Source organism: Micromys minutus (assembly GCF_963924665.1).
Source record: "Micromys minutus genome assembly, chromosome: 18".
Lineage (NCBI taxonomy): Eukaryota > Metazoa > Chordata > Mammalia > Rodentia > Muridae > Micromys > Micromys minutus.
The window spans coordinates 33,989,543-34,014,136 of NC_137953.1; the positions used below are offsets into that span (position 1 = coordinate 33,989,543).

Below are 24,594 nucleotides of genomic sequence, written 5' to 3' on the forward strand. Positions count from 1 at the left end.
TCTCTCTCTCTCTCTCTCTCTGTGTGTGTGTGTGTGTGTGTGTGTGTGTGTGTGTTTTGTATAATATTTAAGTCTTACTGTAAGTTGTCTGTTCTGAGTTTCAATCTCTTTCCATCAGTTCTTAGCTGTGTGTTCTGGTAAATTAAACCTCTCAGGGACTTAATCTCCTCACCTATATGGTGACATGATTGCCCTCTATCCTAGCACAAAAGTGAGTTTTAAATGACATGAAACATTCCAGTCACTGACAAGGATGGATGGTCCCAGTAGCATTATCTGACCAATAATATAGATGAAATTAACTCATAAATATTTCAGTTCATGTAGAAGCCATCTGAAAACGTTGTAGGAAAATGTCAGCAAAAGGATTAGATGAAGTCATTTATAAACAATGAAAATGTATGATGAACACTTTTTGAAATATTCAAGATACTCAGTAATTAGTTGGTGGTTAAGAAGCTAGGACAATGGAAAGCAATTTGCTGGCTTTGGAACATTGGAGAGGCCCTTGGATCAACTCTGGACTGTGTAAATGTAGACATGGATTATTTCCAGAAAGCAAAAACCTGATAAACAAGCAGATTCCTTCAGAAAGAACAGAACAGGATCCAAGTAGTTAGCATGGACCTGATCAGCCTTCCTAATGCAGGGTTGGGAACTGCTTGCTAATTGTTACACAAAGACTGCTCTGATGGTTTTTCACCCCACTTCATGCCTGTATCATCTTGGCCAGGGTGTAATTCTGCAGAAATTCTACAAGAGCTACAGAATGAGACAAGGGTGCTCAAGCAGCACATGATGCTCCTTCACCCATAATTCTATCTCAGAATGGTTCATTTGGAGGTGATGATCTTGCTTAGTGGGTCAGGCTGCATGAGACCTGGAATTACCCAGCAGTGGCTACTTAGCCCAGACCCACGATCGCTTAATTAGGATTCTGGCATGGTGGGTGGGGATATTGCCTATTGCTGTGAATAGTAAATCATAAATGTTAAATCACTTCCAATCCCAGAAATAACTGTGCAAAACTTCTCACAGCATAGATAATCGGGCAATTACGGAGATGGTTATAGGACTCTCTGGCCATGGTGGCTTTGTTGTGAGACCTGTCCTGCTCCGAGGTATGATCTCATTTATCTCAGCTTCATTTGTATGCATTTTATTCTATTGGATAAGAGTAAATGTTCTATCTAAGTTTTAGTGTTAGCCATTTAACATGTGGTCTGTGGTTTAAACTTAGAATTTAAAATTTTCCAATAGCTGGCTAAAGCCACTGACTGCATGTATAAATTGTCCAAACAATAAAACTAATGAGGATATAGTCATGATAATGTGTGAAAACTCTAACCTGGGAACAGGAAATGGGGTTTAAGCCTTTTCTCTGCTCATTATAGTCTATGGCGTTGGTTGGTTTGTTTGTTTTGATTCTTAACTCATGCATCTGCAGATTCAGATATTTGTGATGATTTTAGCAGGGGCCAGTCTGGTATTTAAGTAATCATAAAAAATAAAATATTCCACTATAATTTTAAGAAAATATTCATAAACACATTTGTGATCTTCATGTGGCTTGAAGAGTAACATCGGATACTATTTTGTTGATAATAAAACTTAGATGGTTCGGGTGCTCATCACATATATCTGAGGATCTAACTTGAATCTGTGAAATCCATCTAAAGGTGGGAAGAGAAACAGACTGTATAAAGTGTTCTCCACCTTGCTGTTCCTCTTTGCATATCATTATACATAAATCACGTGCCGACATCACCACCAGCAGCAGCAGCAGCAGCACAGCAAAGGCAGCAGCTTTAGAAATCAAATGTCCTAAGCTGGGCCTCAGAGTGTGGAATGATATAGGAGAACTTTGCACTCATTTGAGTCTCAGTCCACTGGATGAAACAAGTCTTTGCTATTGAAATAAGCCCGTGGGAAGAAATAACTCCCTTTTTAGGCTGAAAGCAGTCTGAAATAGAGGCCATTGGGGCATTATTCTTACCTTACAACACATTCAAAGTGATTTCCCACGTGAGTTGTACTTGTAGGTACACACTTGTGTTTCCCTGAATCTCTCAGCAGAAGTAAGAGCAGTAATCACTGGAGGGCATTGAGGGTCAGCTGGATACTGTTCTTCATTCACATCTCCTAGACAGGGAGGCAGTGGCATCTAAAGTCAACTTTTTTGCCTGCTCTGGGGGTTGGGGGTGAGGACAGGCTCCCAGACAATGCTGCAGAGCTCATTCTTAAACCCAGGCCTTATGAGCCACGGACTATGATGCTTTGCCCCTGAAAAAGCCTTTCTTGATCATGCCCAGTGGAGTGGAAGGGAAGCAAGGGCTGGGTACATTCTGTAGAACGGTCTGCCATTTCTGGGGGTGCAGGACAGGAGACCAAAACAAAACACCCTTCAATAATTTCTTACTGTTTATAAGACTTGCAGAGAGAAGAAGGGAATCTGACTTGAGGCCTACTGCAGAGCCAGGCAAGAGCATGAAGGAATCACATCCTGGTTAGGTTAACTTCTGATTATTTAATTAGAATCACCGAGAAATGCAATATAAGCCACATAAAAGAATTTCATGTTGGCTGGGAAGACGGAGCAGTTGGTAAAGTGATTAAAGTATCTTTTGCAAGTACAATAACCTGGATTTGATACCCAGAACTGATGACAGAAAAGCCAGAGCAGGGAGTGGCCATGCCTGATTATAATCTTAACAGGCAGAGAGGCAGATCTGGCCAGCCGGCCTAGCTACATTGATAAACTCTAGGGCAATGGGAGATAATGCTTCAAAATAAGCTTGATTGTCATTCTGAGCAACATCACACCCCAGGTTGTTCTCTGCCCTCCACACAGGTATAAGCACACACAGAGGCATATACTGGCTTGTACACATGATACCTGCACACATATCACATACACAGAACATATCCATCCATCCATACATACATACTTGAACACAGATCTACATCTTCATATCTCCCCACACCATCCAGAGAATGCCAAATGACTGTGTATCTTTAGCTACAAAACCCACCAGGTGTTTACTTTTCTATTTTATATTTAATGCCCAATAAATAGTTCTGCATGATTTATTGCTAGTATACTAATGACTCAAAGTGATAAATCTGGATATAAAATAGTCTAGCTTCAAGCTAGGTTCTCTACTGCTCCTGAATATTTTGAAAGAGGACTCCAGAAACACCTGTCCTGACTTCAAATATTTAAAGCATCCACACAGTTATTCTTTGTTTAGTGTACTAATGGGAAAAGCCTGAAAATTTTATTTCTTATATCATGGAACATTTTGATAGTTGTTATTATAAGTGAATTATATTTTTAAATTTGTTTAAAATGTAGTACCTATATCATGTGGCATTAGCAAATTCTACAGAAGCAAAGCAGTAACAAGGACATTCTCATTGCTATTTAGTCATGAGAGAACAGGGTGCCAGCAGTGACAGGGGTTCTGAGTATCTAAAATCAGTTTATCAAAGCTTGCCTGAGGTCTGTGAGAGAGCCTGGGACAAATGTACTCACACCATGCTTTCTGTTCAGGATCTGGATTCAGTTATGTTCTGTAGATTTTCTTGAAGCTGTTTGTATTTTAATGTTAATTCCACCTCACCAAGAATGTCTGGCTAGTAATGTGACTCCAACTAACCCTTCCCATTTTAATCAGTAAAATAAGGGAAAGCCAGTGATTGGGCAGGGTGAGGGAAGTTGAGAGGTCAGAAGACGTTAGAGTTCGTGGCAACATGGAGCTTCCCAAGGACCATCTGAACCCGGGTGGGATTTATTGGTATTAAAAAGCTATGAACAGTAAGGATTTTACAGGTCTAATATCTCATATAGAAGGGCAGTTTGTATCTTTGTCTATTTGATGTAATCTTGTTGTGTAGAGGGTTTGTGGATTGAGAGTTGAATATATAAACCTGTATGAAAAGCTATCGGGCTGTAGAGTCGTGTTTGTGGGATTTTGGGGTAGAGAAGCACCTGGGACAGAGGCAGAGAACAGGTGGTAGTAAACCGCCAGGGAAGGGAGTTACAGACAAGTTGGGCCATGATGCTGGCTTGGACTGGGCACCAGAGGAGCATGCGCCTCTGAACTAAACTTGGGCTTGAGAAGTGAGACCACAGGGCAGGTAAAGAGATAAACCAATTATTGTTTTTAATATTTATGGCAACAACGTTCTTTGGAAGATTTAAAAGGCAAATGCATTTCTCCAAAATCTGTTTTTCTTCCCTGAAATTCCACTAATGGTAATTTTGATCATTAGTGTCTCTAAGTTAATATTCCCCAAACTGAACTCAGCATCTGTTTCCTCTATCTAGACTTCTTGGTTGTTTATAGATGGTTGCCACTCTATTTCAAGGGTTCCAAACAGAAGGCCTGCATGGACATAAACTCCAGGCCCAGTAGCTACTGACTCATGAGACTCTCAAACATACTGTGTAATTCTCAATAGTCCCTCCAATCTAGGCGTTAAACTCAATGTTTTTCTAGTACTGTGGTGGTGTGAATGAGAATTTGCTCTATCCTCTCTGACATTTGCATACGTGGATCCCAATTGCTGCAGTTGTTTAAGGAGTCTTAAGAGTTTGACCTTGTTGGAAAAGGTACATTACTATGTGCTGGCTTTTCCTTTCCTTCTTGCTGCCTCATGCTGTGATTGATGCTCCAGATGTAAACTCTTAGCCTGTTATTCCAGCTGCCATGCCTGCCTGCTATTATGAAGGTGATGGGCTCCCACTCCTCTGCCAATGATAAGCTCAAAGAGACTCTTCCTTCTATAAGGTTCCATGGCCGTTGTGTTGTATCACATCAATAGAAATGTAACTAACAAACAGAAAGATTTTGTGACATCATACTGCTGAATCCTTCTGCTCTTCAGCCTTCCCTCACAGGACTGCACAGCTGACCTCAAGTCACATCATAGCACTCAAACCAGGCAAACCCAACTTCCCATTTGAGCGTGTCACTTTTTCCAAGGACATTTTTGACTCCTCCCTTTCTTCCCTCAGTTAGTGTTAAAGTTGGTTTCAGTAGCAAGTTGTGTCCTTCTAAACTTCCACATAGCACTGACTGGGTCCTGGTGACCACATGTGTACGCCTTTTCCTATAACTGCTTTGTGAGTTTCCTGTGGATGAAGGAGGTAACTTATTGTCAACTGTCCCTTTGCACCCAGCATGATTTCTAGAAACAAAGAGGTTTACTAGGAGGCATGCCCTAGATTCTTCTCTCTCCATGCCTTCTCAGTGCTTCTATGAAGTAGGGCAAGAAGAATTGAACAGTGGTGATGGTAACTGCATTCTGGCTGTGCCATGCTGGCCTCCTGAAGGGCCAGGGAATCAGAGCAGAAGAGACAAGTGAATCAAAGAGTCTTCTAGCCCTGCCGACTGACACAGACATAATCTGTAAAAAGTGAAATGAGTCAGAGCAGAGCTTCCAGTTGCTGTCTCATCCCCAGTACCTGGCAGAAGCCCTTTGTGTGAATGCTCAAGTAGTATTTGCTGAATACTTGACACATCAACAGACAAATGGAATGAACAAAAGATTGACCAGAGTGCCTATGCCCTCCCCACTTTCAACTTCCATTCTTTGTGCAGCACATGTATGTATAGATGTGTTCTTCAGACAGAAGGGAAAATTACCCATTAGAACTTTCCTTTCACAACAAACCACCTGAGAATCAAACATAATGAGAAACTGGAGAGATAGCTCAGTGGTTTGGAACACTAGTTGCTCTTGCAGAGGATCCAGATTCAAATGCCAGCACTCATACTGGACAGGTTAGTACTGTTTGGAACTCCAGCTCTAGAGGATCTGATGCCCTCTTCTGGTCTCTAGGGGCTTCACACACAAGTGGCAGATACTTACACAGGCACATATTTTCAGAGTTAATCTTAAAAAGTAAGAACATAATGATAGCTACTTATGTTTTACATACAAGTAGCACCCATAGATTCTAAGTCATAAGTCATAGGATACATACATATGTATTACATACATATAGGATACATACATATATGTATTATGTAAATGTTGTGTATATATATATATATATATATATATATATATATATATATATTCTATTTACCTTCATCAAACTGTTGGGAAAATCTATATACCTTCTGTCTTAAAATCCTACCATCTTCTAGTCTGAGAATAAGTTATTAAGTAACAAGTAAAATGAATTTATCTTGTACATTATTCTTGTAGACAGTGGATTCAGGTGGACTTGGGAAACCTAGGTTTGGTTATCTGAGAAACCTACATGCATGCCGAGCAGGAATAGACAGGAATGCTCTGACACTGACCTGTAGGAAGCTAGGCTTTTTCTTCTGGTTTTTATTCTTCCAGCTAAACTTCTAGAGCCTCTCTTCTTTTCCCAGAGAAGGACTGCTGATTTTATCTTTATCTGTGACTGACAGTGCCTTAGTCACTCACTGTGAAGCAGGACAAAAGCCAGTGGAGGGATATAAATAACCCAAAATAGATCTTTCTTGAACTGATTTGTATCAGGGTTATAAACAATTCAGAGTACGGTGGCAAAAGAGACAGACAAGTTCTTGTAGGCAGCAGGAACAAAAGATCTTTTCCCCTTTCTTTTCCTTCTGCTTATTTTTTGGGGGATAGGAGCTGACAGTCCCCCTCCCTCTCGGTATCTGCACACTGCATTCTGCCCTAGGTGTTCTCGCCATCTTCTCAGGGCACACGTTATAATGCAAATCGGTGCTGCAGCCCGGCTCATTATTCTCCGTGCTCAGAATGGAATATGAACACATCAGTTATGTGTCCGGCAGCTTCCAAACGCCTTGTCACAGTGACCCTGCTGTGTCTGTGTTGTTAGGGTGCCCCTGAAGTTGTCCACTGAGTTGGCTCCCCATGCTTCTCACCTATTATCTTCTTACTTTAGAACTCTCCCAGACTTCCCTTCCACTAAGGCATTTGACCTGCAGCCTCAGGGAGGCTGTGCTCCCTGGGCACTCACCACTGCTTGTAGTCCGCATCACAGTTGCAGTAGTACTTGGGGTCTGTGCAGTTGCGCTCAATGCCGCAGGCGCACTTCTGAATCCCAGGCTCGGAGCCTCCCCAGTAGTAGTGCTTCTCATTGGCTTTGCCAACCCACCAGGTGTAAGGACTTCCATCTGCAAGAAAGGAGAAAGGCACGTTTAGAGAGGGGCCTGAAGTGCATCATTATAATGTCACTGTCCTTTCCCTCTTCCTTGGGAGCTATAGCAGTCTCCGACAGACTGAATGGCACATCCCCATCTTTAAGGTAGAATTAGTTCAACAAGAGGGGTTTTAATTAAAAAGCCGTACGGAATGTCTTAGGTATAAATAAGTGAATTAGAGTACTAAATGGTGTCAGTCTGTACTGAAGGCATATGGACCATTCTGTGATATGCTACGAACTTCCTAGCTGACTTTGCTTTTCTGTGAACTGACACAAGTATGGAGATAAGAGATGGTTGGAGCTAATAGTGGGTTTTGTCATGTCTGAATTTTACTTCCCAATTTTATCCACGAAGAGCTTAGGTCTAGGGAGACTAAGCCCTTCTTTTATCACCATATCAGAGGTCGGACACCATGTGAGGCAACACTCACTGTGTGCTTTGCAGTCACCTCTCTGTCTATAACTTCTGTTCCCATGCAATCAAACAGCTGTGAATCAAGGGGACTCGGGGGGGGGGGTGGGGAAGAAAAACTTGCATCTGTACCAAGTACATACAGACCCCTCATAGTAACTCTCTCAGTAATAGTGTGCAACAACTATTTACACAGCATTTATCTTGAATAAGTTGTTAGAACTGGTCTTTATTTGATGTAACATATTAGAAAAGATGTCTGCATCATCACGTAGGTTAAGTGAGTGTTACCCATGTGACATAAGGAACCTGATTACTCTGTCTACACATATTGGGAGTGGGGGGGGGATACTGGATCCACATTTCCTATCTCTTCCACTCACTTATTCATCCCTTTGCCTCATTATTAAAACCCCATTGTGTTTCCATTTTGAGCCACACTCTGCAAGACACCTTTTAGAACAATGGAGGAGAAATGCTGGCTAGGGATGCAGGTGAATCAGTACTATGAACATGGAGTGAGCATGAAGGAAAGGAGGTTATGATGAATATTATCTGTGAGCTGGATTTGTAGGTTGATTGGGCAAGACCTCAGTGAGCCAAGATGTAAGAGAGGAAAACATGCTATATGCAAAGGGAACAGGATGTTTTACATGCAAAATGTATGCAGAAGAATGGATGCGGTGTAGAGTAGGGTTGGGGAGATTAGTTTGGGGGTGTAGCAAGAGAGGGCAGTACTAGATAGCAAATGAGGTCTTTGTCCAAATGAGAAATGATTTCACACTGACTAGTTTTTGCTTTCCAAGGCTTCTTTCTTGCAGTTTAAGAAGCCTGAACTTTATCCTGAAATAATGGGAGGCCACTGAAAGGTTTGCAGCAGGAAATCATTACTGTTCAATTTGGGCTTTAAAAATCTCAGGTAAGATGAAAGATGAGTTTCTGTGTGATAAAATGATGGGGGTCAGATATGAAGTTCCCTCAATAATGGAGAAGATAACTAATAAAGTTGTACTAAGAGAGGAGAAAAAAAAAGAGTCTGGGGTTGCTGGCCTAGTAGGATTTAGGGGTGGGGTGGAAAAAGACATTTTGAGCTTACTCTGGGTTGCTGATATCAGTAACTAAGAGAATACTGGTATATTCTGTCTGGGTAGGAAATAAAAAAATGTTTTGGAGTTCAAGGAGTTTTGAAAAAAGATGAAGAGTCTGACATATCCTTCAGGAAACTGGAGGCAGACATCCAATCTCCAGAGCATTTCCTGGGATGAAAGTCTTGTTTTGGGAACCATCAGGGCAAACCAGAAAATATTGGGAGAGGCAGAGATTCAGGTGGGATCTGTAAGACTACAACAGCATTTGAAACCACACTGGAATTCCACAGAAGGCTGTGAGAAGTGCAAGGAAAATGAATCCACTTCAAGAGAATGGTTGGAAGAAAAGCCTGGAGATAGAAAGAATCAGAGGGGAGATTGAGAAGATGCTAAAGATGTTCTTTTTCTTTCATTTTATGGTAAAATCTCCCTTCTTAACACATTGTCTAAGTATTGACACAGCATGTTAATCACAGCTATGGTGCTGTCCACATATGCTCTAGAACCCAATCCCCTTGCTTAACTGAAACCTTTATTGATTAGCAATGGCGGTGCTTTCTCTCTTCTCAGCTTCACTGACATACAGTCTCTTTGATTCTGGGATTTTGCTGTTTTAGGTCCTGACACAATCGCAGTGATGCATGCAGCCCGTGTATCTGTATACAATGCAATTTCCTGTCTGCCTTTTCTTTCTGTCAGTCTTTATTCCTATTTTATTGTTTCTATAATGAAACAACACTAGTTTGAAAAGGATAAAAAAATCTGCAATAGATAAGAATGTGGACAAATCTTGGGGATATACTAAGAGAACAAACAAGCCTTAGAGACAACTGGGGATAATGGAATAAATTGAGGTGGTGCCAAAGAGGAAATCTATTCAAATCTCTGTGTCTGGGGGTGAAACTTCATCATAAGAATCCACCTCCACCCACCCTTTCGGGATGCTAAGTACACACTTGGATCTGCCATTGCTTGGAAGAAAGAGGTAGGGAAGCCTTATATTTTTCAACTACCAACCCAGCAATCACAACATCTAAACAATATTCCAAGTTACTGCACACACTTCTACATTAGTTTCCCTCAAGAACAGTCTTGTTAAAAATTCAGGCAGTTTAAAGCCATGGGAGATGGTTTGGGACTCAGGATCATGCTCTCTGTAATGATGGAGCCAGTACTCCAATTTGAAAAGGAACCAGTCGGTTATTTTATTCCATGTAAGTACCCAGATTTTAATTAATTTGGAAAGTTTAATGTTTTCCATGTTATGACCATCATGGGAGTCTTAAAACTAAAAAAAAAAAAAAAAAAAAAAAAAAAAAAAAATTCACTAGATTTGTTAGGTAGGTAGAGATTCCAACTGCATTTAAAGGGACAAAGGTGCCAGCTCGCTGAGATGACAGTCCTCTGCAGTTGTGTCCTCTCCAGTGGGCCTGTCTCCACACAGAAAGCATTTGAATTTAAACTGCATTTGAATTCTTTTGCTTCAAGTTCCCTTTTTTTTCTCTCAGGCCAGGGGAAAAGTACCTGACTTTTGATGTTTCTCAATGTCAAAGCCATGGTTCACAATATACTATTGTTTTATTTTCTTGCCACTCAGAGTTTTTGTTTGTTTGATTTTTGGGTTTTATTGTTGGTTTTTGTTTTTTTTTTTAAGCCTGGCAAAGTTTTGTCTATAGGAACTATATAATTTTTGCCATCCCAAGAGAAGTTGTCATCTGTCTCTGGTTGTGTTACAGAGGAAAGGAAATCTCTGAAAAGAACTGGAAGATGGCTGTGCATGAGAACTCCTGAAAGAATCTGTCTGCAGAGATTGATTGGCTTCTAAGAATTTCAGTACCATTGGGAGGTTGGAATGTTGCAGGTCCAGAGGCTAATTACCTTATATTAGGCTAATTTCTGGCCTTCTGGAACAGCCATAACTTGCTTATCTCTGTACTGGAAATAAAATCTCCTGACATGGTAATAATAATAATAATAATAATAATAATAACAACAACAACAACAACAACAACAATAATAATAATAAACAACCCTTTTAGAATCTATTGATTTAAAACAACTAGTTTCTATCAATCCAGAAGATCAGAGAGCCTCATAGGCCTATAGGAAAGCTACCTGCTTCTTGACATACCTGCCTCTCTGCTGTCTTCACCAATACACACCTCTGATGTACCACCATTTTAAATTTTCATTGATTCTGTAAAACTACAAGAACTTCATAAAACTGCTTTTAGTTTGGAACATGGAATTTTGGGGTAACTTAAATATGCATTCTCAAGCCCTGGTCACCACATGGCTCTAGAACAAACTATCTTTTACTCCCCTTTAGATGAGAGCCATGCTTTTTGTATCAAGCATAGAAAGTATGTAACAGTAGGTGCTGACCTTGGAAACAGCACATGTGCCAGACTTAACCCTACCAATATAGAAGCATCGCCTCCTTAGCTACCAATTTGAGCATTTACCTCTTAGCTAAGTAATGATAGATGTTTTTTTTTTTTTTTTTTTTTACCAGTTAATTTTTGTTGGTGTCATTGGAAACTAGAAGATGTTATACTTTCTGAATGGTGACAAGGATAAACTAGACACAACTAGAACAGGAGTAATGGACCAATGGGCAGGAAACATCTTATTCAATCCACGCCAAAATGCTCAGCAAAAGAATCTGTACCTCAGGCCCTGAGCCTCATGTATATATTCTTTCCAGTGGTTAATAGAAATAGCTCCCCACTATGTTCTTCTTGTAATTTCAGACAGAAGTAGAACTAACATGACCCAAGAACTATCTATGGCTCAATATTCTTTGTGAAAATCGAAATAATGTCAAGAAAGGAAACAAGATAACATTCACTCTAAACTTTGGAAGGAGACTACGAAAATGGAGGAGCGCCAGCTGATCCCTAGCAGTATATACAGGGGCTGCCTAGATGCTGAGGAAAGGAAGTTTCATTGTTAGGTTTGTTTAGATGCACACACAGCAAGAACTCTCAGGTCTGCATGAGAACAGGCTCTGAATCAGTTTTGTTTGTTTGTATGTTTGTTGTGTGTGTGTGTTTCTACATGTAGAAATGGATTTTATATTCCTACAGACGTGTCTACATGTACAAGTGTATCCACAGGACAAAGATCAATATTTGTTGTCACTCCTTAGGTGTTCACATCTTATTTTGCATAATTAAGGCCAATCACTGTCCTGAACTCATCATGAAAGGTATGCTGAATAGCTAGCAAACACCCCAGGCTCCTCAACTTCCTAGCACTGGAATTACTATCCTGCCTAACTTGTTTCTCTTAAATGAAATTCAATCTGAAGATCAAATTCACATTTGCACTTTTATAACTGAACATCTCTTGTCCCACATGTACCAGTTTTACAAGAAGAGCCCCATTTGACTGCAAGGAAAGACTATTACCAGATGCTAGGATACACAGAGGAGTTCCAAAGTGCCACTTTCTTCATCTAGTCTGAAGCAGTGACATGCCAGTGATCAGATGAGAGAATTCAAGAACCTGACTACCAAGCCTTTATTCCTGTCCCCAACTTTGCTCCAACCGCAATACCACTGTCTGCATAACTAATGCTTCGAGTTAGGGAAATGCAAAGTTTATGTTCTCTCTTTCTTAGAAGAATAAATCAAGTCCAGCACAAGCACATGACTTAGCTGCATTCTTTTCAGCACAAGCAACAAAGGAAACACCAATAAGACAAAATCATTCCTGGGCAAAAGATAAAATTGTATACTTTGTTATTCATACAGTCTAATTTGGTTAAATCACTATAACAAAAATAAATTATTAATTTTGTATGTTTTATATTCAGCAAGAAAAGAGTGGTGCAATTTTCTTTGAGCAAAAAACTACCTCATTCCAATACTACGCTAATGAAATGTTATTTTATTTTTCCATACAAAACATTATTTACCTGTTAACTGGCTTTGGGGGAAAACAGTTAAAAGCATTCGAAATGAAAAGACTTTTTAAAAAGATAAGAATGTGAAAAGGTAAGAAAAGAAATTAATTACCCAAGAATTTAGAAACTTTAACCTTAGGCTATGAAGATTCTAGTTAACTGTGTTGTTTAGGTGAGTCACAGTAGTCAGTGGGGGCCACATTCTAGGTTAACCAGACAGTAGGTTAAGGTGAGGCAGCAGCCAAACACGGGTGGGATGAAGTCCAATCAGTCTGCTGTTTGGACCACTTTCCCTTTCAAATTGTATCATAACAATGGGTTTCTTTTTTTTTTCCTCTTTTTATTATTATTATTTTTATTGAAGAACTTTGTTTTAAAAAAACAAAGATAAATGTACAAATTTTTAAGCATTTTTTAAAGGTTTGATACTCTGCATTAAGATCTTACTAGTTACAATGAGCAAAAAGTACATGCAAAACAGGATGTAACCCGGAATTAGTCAAAGTTTTCTTAGTGTGTAAGGATTGAGCCTAATTTTTTTTTTTTTTTTGAACTTCACACAGTTTGTGAGTTGTTTCTGGGGCAGTCCAAGCCTCTGGGGTTAGCATCCCACTATCAGTGACTGCATATTATGTCTGCTCTTTTGTGACTGGGTTATCTCACTCAGGATGATATTCTCTAGATGAAACCATTTTCTTTTTCTTTTTTAAACTTTATTTTAAAAAACAAAGATAAAAGAAAAAAAATTTAAACATTTTTGCATAAATATATACAAATACATTTTTGTCAGTGCTTGCCTTTTTTTTTTTCTTCTTTTTAAGGTTTGATACTCTGCATTAAGGTCTTACTAGTTACAATGAACAAAAAGTACATGTAAAACAGAATGTAACCCGGAATTAGTCAACATTTTCTTGGTGTGTAAGGATTGAGCATAATGTTTTTTGTTTGTTTGTTTTGTTTTGTTTTCTTTTTTTCTTGAACTTCACACAGTCTGTGAGTTGTTTCTGGGGCAGTGCGAGCCTCTGGGGTTAGCATCCCACTATCAGTGACTGCATATTATGTCTGTTCTTTTCTTATGAGCTGGATGGAGCTAGAAATGGAGAGAAATGAGGGTGCTTATTTTTTAAGATTGTAGGTTTTGTTAATAACAAATTGTTTCAGAAGTGCCAGACCAAATGCATGAGAACTCTAAAAAAAAAAAAAAGGCCATATATGAGTTTTCCAGAATGTGTTCCATAGAATAGAGAACTGGGTTATACTATAGCTTAATAAGCTGCTTAACTAGGATGCAGGCATGGCCCAAATAAGACTCAGCTTTGTGACTGGGACATCTAAATGAGTTCCATTCATCTACTTCTGGAAGATACTGTAAACAATGCCCCAGGGCTTCATAAAGTCCCAAATGAAAATGTTTAACTATTGCCAACTTATCTTTTATAGATTCACAGGAGACTTTTTAGGAAGAGAAAACAGAACAGCCTCAAATAGCCCCAAACCATTGTGGTACTTAGTGCCCCCAGCTGATATCTCCTTTGCAGCCAATCTATTTTGGAATACTGGAAATGTTCAAGGCCTCTACTTACAAGGCAGGATTCAACCCCTATCACATATCTTTTTTTTTTTTTTTTTTTAAATCACATAGATTCAAATTGTACATAAAGAAATGGGATAGACACATATAAAAAGTACAGTGGTCATTGCTGGGGAGTAAAATGCATTAACTAACCAGTTTATCATCTCAAGCATGATCCTGGTTAGTAACTCCGGTTTTTTATATCTCTCTCACACCATTCCTTCTGTTTGTACCACTGCACAGCCTGGTCCTTCCTCTCCTACTGCCTCAGTGAATAGTACTGGCCACACCTCTCCAATCACAGCCATCAAGTTGCAAATGATATGATAATTAATTAAAGACCCTGGAACTGATTCAGAAGAAAGACTGAAGAGCTTGAGTAACAAACTTTTCTGTTAGGGAGCAAGTTGAAAGTTTTGAGGAATGGTAGCAGCCAAATTCTTCTTCTTCAGGTAATCTGGCAGCTATAGTTTCCAAAAATGGACTGGAGTGCTCTTTTGTTTCAGTTTGAAATGTGCAAGGTCAAAGAAATTCAGGGCTCTGAACTAAAGGTGAAAGGACCCTAGGAATGGAAAGTGGGAACTCTAGATCACCAGTTCTAGAGTTTTCTGGTTTAGTGTCACTTTGTCTTCTTGGACATGTGGAGGTTTTATTGTTTTGTTTTTTCACAATATGTGCACTTTCAAAAACTAGACTATAGAGCCATAGAATCAAGAGGACTAGGCAGTGAAGACATGGAGAAATCACATCTGGTTACAGGACCTTCCCTCTCCCAACACTGATGGAAGAGAACATAAAAATGTAGGCGAGGGTTTCCAGTTTGCCTGGCATCCTAGAGAGTCCAGTAAACAATCTAGATCTCCTAGCATATGGAATAAGGCTATGAAAAGAAGTTCAACGGAAAATGTTGACACTGTCACTGCCTACCTGGGGGAACTTCTCACCAGACTAGCCTGTCACATGTTGATCTAGAGAAAGGACACTAATGATCTCCTGGACACTTGGGGTAGAATGTAATAAAACAGACGCAAGTACCTTTACTACCAGAAGTCAGCTTGTTTCCCAGTTAAGACATTGTATAAGTTTGCTTTTCCTTGCTAAATATCTAAGAAAAAAAGATTTCTAAGAAAAAAAGGATTCACAGGCAGGTCACAGATAGTGGTTGATTGGCACCAATGATTTCATTATGTTTTTTTCCAAAATTCATCATGGAAAAAGGGGATGGCAGAAGACAGATATGAAGAGGTGGTCATGACATTTATTACAGTAGCACCTTAAATTAATTCATATTTTTAGCATAGTATAGTTATTATCTTTTATTTTTCAATGGCATAATAATGATTTTGCATTCAAATGAATGTATTTTACTGGTTAAACTAAAGACTTTATAAAAGTAAAATGAGACCCATCACACATCTTGGTATTACCTTAGATACAGCAGCTTATCATTTCAAGCGCCTTATAATTTTTTGAGAAATCAATGTATTAAGCTGTATAATCATATTCTTCTTTGTTTTCCAATCATCTAATTCTATGCCACTCTATGTTCAGATAAAGACCAAACAAAAGAATGAATCCAGAAATGTTATGCAGAGTTCATATTGAAGACCATTGTGGAAAACGCTTCATTTTAAAATTCGGATGTAAACATTCAATTTGATCATTAAAGGTGAACATTTTATCTCTCTGTGATTTAATGTCACTAAACTCATCTGATTAGCGATGACTAGAAATGAATGAAGTTGATTAGCTGAAGGCTGTATCGTTCAGAATCACATTGGATTTTGCTTTATCTTATTGATTTGAATCAGGGCCAAATATAGAACTGTAGAATGAAAGTGCAGATTGGACCTAAACTGAAATGTTAATTAATTAAGAATTAATTTTACTGCATAATATTTAAATTTATTTTATTGAATTGAACTTAATAGATTTCAATCAAAGACCAATTTCACTGAGCAAAATTTGATGCAGTTGAATTCAATCATTTGAGTCCTATTCAAATGAATTGTATTAATTGGAATGGAATCAAGTGACAGATTTGATGGAGTTCATCATTTTGAGCAGACTTAAAGAGAGCAGACTGAGCCAAGTCACTCCAAGTGAACTTAGCTTTGGTTTTTAATTAAGGTCACTGGCACCATGGCCCCCCAAGAGCCTGGTTGGTTTCTTTAGATCAAGAGCTCTGGGAACAAACTGTGGTAGAGTTTACCACGGACAGGATAGAACTGCAGGCTGTTATTTCTTTGTTGTTGTTGTTGTTGTTGTTGTTGTTCCTCTTAATTCTTTTCTATTTCTTTTTTTTTAAATAAAATGCACTATTTTATTTTACATTGAAAGTATTGGAAGATTGATAATTCTGTATTATCTTTATTTTTTAGCTAAAATATAATTCCATTATTTTCTTCCTTTCCTTTCTCACCTTTAACCCCTCCAATGACGCTCTACCTCACTCATCTCTCAAATATGTGGCCCCTTTTTCTTATTAAAGTTGTATAGATATGGGCACATGCGAGTAGATATGTGAAATCAACCTGTTACTTCCAGTTAGGGTTGTTAACATTCGTCTGTATCATTGTTTCCAGCTTCCATCCCTTCACACTGTTCATGTCCTAGTGCAGTGGCTGTGGCTAACTTAACTCCAACACTAACTTAACTCTTTTGAGGCTTTTGTACTTCCCAATCTTAAGGGAAAATCTAGTGAATGTTCATATTATGCTGTTGCTGCCGATTCAAACAGTTCATCTTTGTGTCTCAGAAAGCTGTGTCTACCTGTCATTCGTGAAGACTTTTAAAAAGATGAACTGTTAGCGACTTTGTTAAGTGGTATGTAAGCTCTTGTTAACTTCGTTTGCACTGTACCGCTTACACAGCTTTTCAGAAAACTTCATAAATTATGATGTTACATTTGACATACATATGATATACATATGGAGGGAGAGGGGGGAGGGAGGGAGGGAGGGAGAGAGAGAGAGAGAGAGAGAGAGAGAGAGAGAGAGAGAGAGAGAGAGAGAGAGAGAGAGAGAGAACTTGCTACTTGGTCTAGGGATTTTCTGACTACATACAAGCATGCCATTGATCTACATTTTTCTTTGTATTGCTGTCATCATAGTTTTTGGATCAAGCTGATACTGGACTAAAAGAATGGGTGATAGTTCATCTAATCTGCCTTTAAAATTATTTGAACTTTCAAGTAACAAGTAGAAATTTTATATATTTGTCACATGCAACATAACATCTTAGAACATATAGTCCTTGTGGTGTGGCTAAATTTACCTAATTAACTGTGTATTACTCTACATTCTTAACATTTACATGGTTTCAGTGATTTCTCCAAATATAATGTCCTGTTATTTTATGAATTGTACAGTAAGTCTTTTGATTGCTTTCTTCTTACTTAACTTTCTCTATCCTTAGACAACCTTCTCTCCCTACTGTCTTAACCATTCCATCCTGTGGTCATGCATTCAACTCTCTACTTCCATGAGTGCAACACTTTTTGTAAGTTTGATTATGTAATATTTGTCTTTCAATGTCTGGCTTGTTTCACTAAAAATAATGCCCTCAGGTCTATACCTGTTTCTGTAAAGATATAACATCCTTATTTTGAAAGGTTTCATAGAGTCTTTTGCATCTACATTTTACATTTTCTCTATCCGTTCATCTTTTGACAAACACTTTTTGATTTCAAGTCTTGGCTATTATGAGTAGTGCTTCTGAAAATATTTTATTTTTTAAGAACATCATTAGATCTTATTTATAATCTACTTGTCTATCTATCATGTCTGTCTGTCTGTCTGTCTATCTGTCTGTCTATCTATCTACCTACCAATCATATATATATATATATATATATATATATCACTATCAGTGGTTTCTGGGTAGTGTACTTTATAGTGTACTTTATGGTTTTTTATAACAGCTTTTTAAATATTAGGGGAATGTTTTTAGGTGGCTCTATCACCTAAATTTGTATTTGCATATTTTCTTTAGCTCTTTTTATGGGTCCTAACAACAAGCCTCATCTTGTCATACTTTATCATCCATAACTCAGATGAGAGATGTGTCAGATTGTCCCAATCTCATTTGCTGGTTACTCATTGCTCCTTTGTATTTGAGTGCCTGGTCTCACAGGTTCATTGTTGGAACATCTCTAGATGGCTGCTCCCTTTCACTTTTCCTGGTGTTTAGTGTCCTGCTGTGGGGATGTCCTGTTTTATACCCAGCAATTTAAAAGGCAGTTCTATACAACAAACAGCTGATATGCCTGCTACCTCAAGAACAGCCTAATGGAAAGGCCTTCTACCCAGCACTGAAGAAATGTGGATCAGAAATCAGTGTGTACATCCAATATTCAGCCTCCATGAGTATTTGCAGATGGGGACAGTGTGAATACAGACACAGGAGAAGTATTTAAAAACAGGCACCTCTCAAATGGAAAGACTCAAGGCAATGTGGTCTGCAGAAAGTACACATCTCTGATCTCTGAAACCTTGGTTCAGTTCCGTTCCCAGGGCTGCTTTGCATCCATGCACTATGTGGTGAATCCCAGTCTATACAGAACACACTCTCTGTATTACCATCTTGTATTATACATTATCATAATGCTTTATCAAACCTTTTACCCTCAAGATGGTAGTATGTTACTGGCTGAAACATATGTCCATGTTTAAAAGCAGAGAAAGACAGTTTTTCATTCATTCATTCATTCATTCATTCATTCTTTCTTTCTTTTATTTTTTTTTTTTGCAAAAAAAAAAAAATGCCTCAAGTTCACAAGCCATTAGTTTTACTCTGTCCATTTTCCTACAGCTCCCAGAATACACACACAAGCACACTCACAGTGAGCAAATGAATGATGACTCCTTTTGAAAGGAAAAAAAAAAATCAATTCGATGATCTGCAGGCAACTCAAAAGGGAAGTTCATATATGAAATTAATCAGTTTCATGAGATGTCAAAGGCCAACTTCAACACTACAGGGTTAATCTGAGGAAGACAGCAAGTGGATTTGGCAATTGGGGTCTTTGCTAATAGCAGCCAACAGGGTTCATGACTAGAATGGCTGATGGGGTTGGTTCAGACAATAACTGAATAAGGTCGTTGTCTATAGCAGCTAGTGATTACAAGACAGAAGAAGGTGAAATCACACACACACACACACACACACACACACAACATTCAAAAAGAGATTAAAATCATTTCCCTAAAAGAAAATCACAACACGATTATTGATTATGTATTTCTTTTTAAAACATATACCTAACTAAAATTTTCTCATCATCGCAACCCCGAAACTATAATTCTTTTGTCATAGATTAACAACGTTTAAGCAAGCCAGTCTATAGTAACAACTTTTTTCCTATGCTTCACTGGCAGCAATCTGTGTTTACTAAGGAAAAGGTCATCAGACTTACATCTTATTGCTGAAGTATTGATCAACTAAACTGGCTAATTATTGTTCTATGTTCTCATATAATAATAGAATTATTTACTTTTTATTCATAACCTTTTTCATGATGAGCACTGAAAAACTTGTTACCACGCCCCTAGGTCACAAGATCAAGAAATTCAGGCCCAACCTAGAATAAATGTTTTCTTTGAGCACTAATTTGTACCAGGCCTAATTTTCTTGCTACTCTAACTACATGCTTGTTAGGCATGAAAGCTCACTGTACTCCTCTCAACTATGCAGCTTCTTGCTGTTCTATGAGGAAGGGGCACATTCTATTTTTGATTCAACTTTAAACTTTCTATGAACTATCCTAACTTCCCCAAATTATTTAAATCAAAATAAGTTTCCAAAACTACTTAAATCAAATCAGAAATTTCATAAGATCATTAACTCATCTAAATAGCATTTATTTTCAGGATCTGCACTGATCTAAATAGCATTGATCTGCAAGGACCTTGCCCAATGGCACCCAGGAAGTAACCACACCAGGCTAAAGGCAGCGAGGGTCTTCTGGTGTCTACTCATACCAAGCCATATAAATGAGGAATATGGGAATGACAAACATAAGAGGGCACATCAGTGGCAAGAAGCAATACTGGGACAAACCCTCTAGGACCCTGCCTTTCCATTGTACAATCATTGCATCCAAGCAAGATGGTGGGCATTCTCCACGAAGCTCACTTGCTTACTGTGGCTATTCTTGAATGGTGTCGGTGAGTGAGGTCATGGAATGAAGTCACAAGTATACAAATGGGAAAAATCAAGACAAAAGAGGTGTCCAGGTGTATGGAAGTGAACCTACTAATGTCCAGAATAGAGATGTGGATTTGACAAGATCATTAGCTTTCAAACATATTTGTAGTTAAAACTAACAAAAGTTAATAAAGAGCCGAAAAGATCAAATTTGTGGTAATCAGATCAATACTGATCCATAAACATCATCACAATACTAATTCATACCTATCATCACGACGACTTTTATTTTCCTTCCTCTAGTCATGAAGTGTGAGTAAACCCTACACAAACTCCTTAGAAGTCTCCAGCTGAAGACCTGAGTATAGAGCTTCAAAAAGGCTGAGAGGAAAAGCTGAGCTTAGTCTGACGAATTTGAACAGTTCCCCTGTTTCCTTTCTTTTTACTCTTTTAATAAATAATAATAATAAAACAAACCCTGAAAGCACTAGATATAATTTTATCCTTGAACTTTGCCAAACCTGCTATTCTCAAGACAACAGCGTTGTCAGAAAAGATGCATCCAGTTTTTCAAAGCAGAGCAGGACACTGCTTTTGTTACACATCACTCAAGGTCATGTGTCAAGCCTACTGCTCTGGTTGGGCAGAAACCCTTCATCATCCATGACATAGCAAATTGGCAGAGTCACACATTGTCTATCCATTACTTGGTCTTTCTCCTAGGAAACTGAGATGCTAATGTCTTTTTCAACAACACAAGCAGTTAATAAAAGTGGCACAAACTCAAAGCTTTCCAATTTCACAGAAGGGCAGGAAGATGACACAAAGACCACTAGCGATGATAAGTGGCATTTTTTCAAGTGGATAAAAATGAACACTTGCTTAAACATAAAAATAACCAAACCTTACTCCTTCCACTCTATGAGAAAAGGAGTGAACACTAGAACATGGAATGGAATCTTTTCCATATATATTCAACTAAAACTTGCTCTATTAGACTAAGGATTGACCTGCTGGTCTTGAGATCCTTCAAAGCCCTTCACATCCTGTCAATTTGTCACATTTTTTGTTAAGAAACTGATTTCAGACTGACTGTAGTGAATGTGGCAAATCACTAGTCACTCAGATGACTAATTATATCAAGATGCTTATGAGGGAATAAAACCCTAAACATACCTAAATCAATTTCCTCTCTGATTTTCATTAATTATTCATCTTTGGTATAAACAGATCCATTGCTTCACTTTTTTTTTTTTGTAAGCAATCAAGAATGACCTCATTATTACTGAACTTCTTTCTTAGTTCAGCACTTTTGCTCAGGTTGCCTACTCGTATACCTAAACCTCTAAGTATATTCCCAGCTCACAGCTAGATGGGTGTTGCAATTTTCTGCCTGGGATCTTTTTCTTTTAATATTACACAGGGATCTTCACTCTTTTTTCCCCAAGGATATTGTTTAAATGTCCCCTTGTTTTCTCTTAAGAGCTCATGTATAGTTATTTCCCATAAATTGAAACATTCTCTTCTGGAGGGAGAAAGGGAAGTGGTAAAAAAAACAGGAAGTAAAGGAGATATACAAGGCTAAGGAAGTAAATGAAGCTTGAAAGATTCTGAAGTGACCCCCTCTACAAGGTTATACAAAGAGAAACAGGGCTTTCTGGTTGCTTCCAGAGATGCAGGTTTCCTGAGGTGCCACCTGTGCTAAGATGGGCTTTTTGGTGACATTGATGCCTTTGAGTTATCTCTGTCTCCAAACAGCTTCAGTTGTCTCATTGCTTTTCTAAGCTAGACTTGGATGGGATTTTTGGACTGCCATTGGTTTCTTGCCTGGGATGAATAGATGTTTGTTCATGGTGCCTTAGGAAAAGTCACATACCTAAAATAACACAGTCTCACCCTTTCTTGACTTACCCTACTTTCTTTCTTTATTTGCATTTTTTCTGTCTGATTTACATTCCTGGTTTATGGTTCTGTTTCCTCTCTGCTCTTACAATAGAGTGTAACATCGAGTAGAGTCAGGCTTTTGTTTTTGTTACTGATAAATACTATTGTGCAACAATTCACAGTAGGTACCCAGTAATTTTTTCAAATATGTGAATTTATTTTTTCATTCTTTCCTATCTAGATCCCCATCCCTAAAAAATAACGGAGAGAGAAAAGAGTCACAAATGCAGTCTGAATCCTTCTATTTGTGGTTTTAGTGTACTACTTTGCCATTTCTTGTTGTGTTCTTTGTGAACTGATTTTACATGGTGCAATTTGATGTTTACTTATTGGTCTACCAAGCCTCAGTTAATGCAAGAAATATTGTACTTTTTTTAAATAAAATGTGCAGCAATTACAGTTTTTAGGTAGTCAGCTCTGATCATGGATTTGTAATATCTACAACTGATCTCTGCTTCATCAGCCTTCATCTACTAACAAAGGACTCATTTGTATTTTTGAGTACAATTTCAATTTTATAGGACATTATTTTTTTTCTTAGCATTATGAAACAAATTTTAAATCTGGCCTTCCAGAAAACTTAATAATCCATTTGTAATGGCTATTTTTGGTTGCCAACTAGACTATGTCTAAAATTAACTAAAACCCAAGTGGCTGTGAGGGATTTTCCTTAAATTATTTGAAATAGGAGGATTCATCTTTAATCTGGATCCTTTGAGATAGAAAGATCCATCTGCAATCTGAGCCACACCTTCTATTGGCAGCCTAAATAAAGAACATAGAAGAAGGAAGCTCTTTCTCTTTTCCTGATTGTCCTGGCTTTCACTGGTATGTTCATTTCTTTACTAGCATTAGAGCCTGATTTTTCAGGTTTCCAGCATATACTGAAGATCAGCTGAGGTATCCAGCCTCACTGAAAAACTACTGGATTCTTGGATGTCTCATTGGTAGATAGCCATTGTTGGATGAGATGTATCATAGCCTGTAAATCACTCTAATACACCTATCTATCTATCTATCTATCTATCTATCTATCTATCTATCTATCCATCCATCCATCCATCCATCCATCCATCTATCTATCTATCTATCTATCTATCTATCTATCTATCATCTATCTATCTATCATCTATCCATCCATCCATCCATCCATCCATCCATCCATCCATCCATCCATCTATCTATCTACCTACCTACCTACCTACCTATCTACCTACCTATCTACCTATCTATCTACCTATCTATCTATCTACCTATCTACTATCTATCATCTATCATCTATCTATCTATCATCTATTTATCTAGGTTTGTGCTTTTAAAAAATTCTATCAGTTCTGCTTCTTTAGAACACCCTGAGTAATACACTACTGCTGTTTCCATTGATTTAAAGGTAAATTAGAGGTTAATATTGGCAGTTACTTCTAAGATGATTGACGTGACAAAATAAGGTGGTGTTGAGTTGGCTATGATCTGCTTGTTAGGGTTGGTGAGACTAATTGGTCTGCAGAGAAAAGGGTCTCATCTGAAAAGTTTCCTAAATACCCCATATTCTGGGAGACCATGCGCTTTTTAGATATACATACCTCTGGCATTTTATTTCAACATTTAGATTTGTGTGAGGACAAGAAATGGACACGGAGACATGTGTAGGAGGTGCTACTGGGTCTTTTTGTTCCACTATCCCTATATGACTTCATAAACTTGGCTCCTTTTCCTTATTATTTTGTCTCTTTAGTGTGAGAGTGTGAGAACAGGTGTGTGGGTCTGGATTGTTAGGGGATTCTAGATTCTAGGTTCTGGGCTTCATAATTTTGGCAACGGTCAGAGGTTTGACAAGATGTGGCTTTCACTAGCTTGTGCTTGATTGGGCTGCATTGGCTGCTTCATTTCCAGCAGAGCAAGATGTCTACAGATTCTGTGAGGGGAGTGATTAAAGGCCTAGAAGCCCTTAGGGAGTCATTGTACTCTAACTCTGGACATAAACCACTGCTAAGCATGGTTTGTCCACATTTCACATGTTGTCGCAACATCTCCCAACTTTTCCCCCCAATTATCAATAAATAGCCTTGTTCTTTCTTCCTTCAACAGGGAGATCACTATTTATTCCTACAAACACTTCCCTATCCAAGCTTCTTCTGAATCTCATAAACAGAGAGAGCTACTGTAACACAAACATTGATGATGCTGATTAAAAAACCAGCTCATATCATCCTGTATCAATGTCACTTGCTGAAGCACCAGCTACATTCTTGAATGCATAGAATGGGGCCATCTTGCTCTCTGTTCATGATTTCCTGTAGCATTTTTTTTTTTTTTTTTTTTTTTTTTTTTACTATGAGACAT

At 38.3% G+C, this 24,594-nt stretch overlaps 1 protein-coding gene across 1 annotated transcript in view; it reads right to left on the reverse strand.

Moving 5' to 3' along the window:
* Nucleotides 1-24,594, reverse strand: part of CNTNAP2 (contactin associated protein 2) — a gene marked incomplete at its 3' end in the record, with an annotated part of 2,047,702 nt that overhangs the window by 464,581 nt on the left and 1,558,527 nt on the right. The window contains exon 14 of the mRNA XM_080931878.1: nt 6,992-7,148. Within this exon, the coding sequence (XP_080788004.1) occupies nt 6,992-7,148 (157 nt within the window). The remainder of the gene's footprint in view (nt 1-6,991; nt 7,149-24,594) is intronic.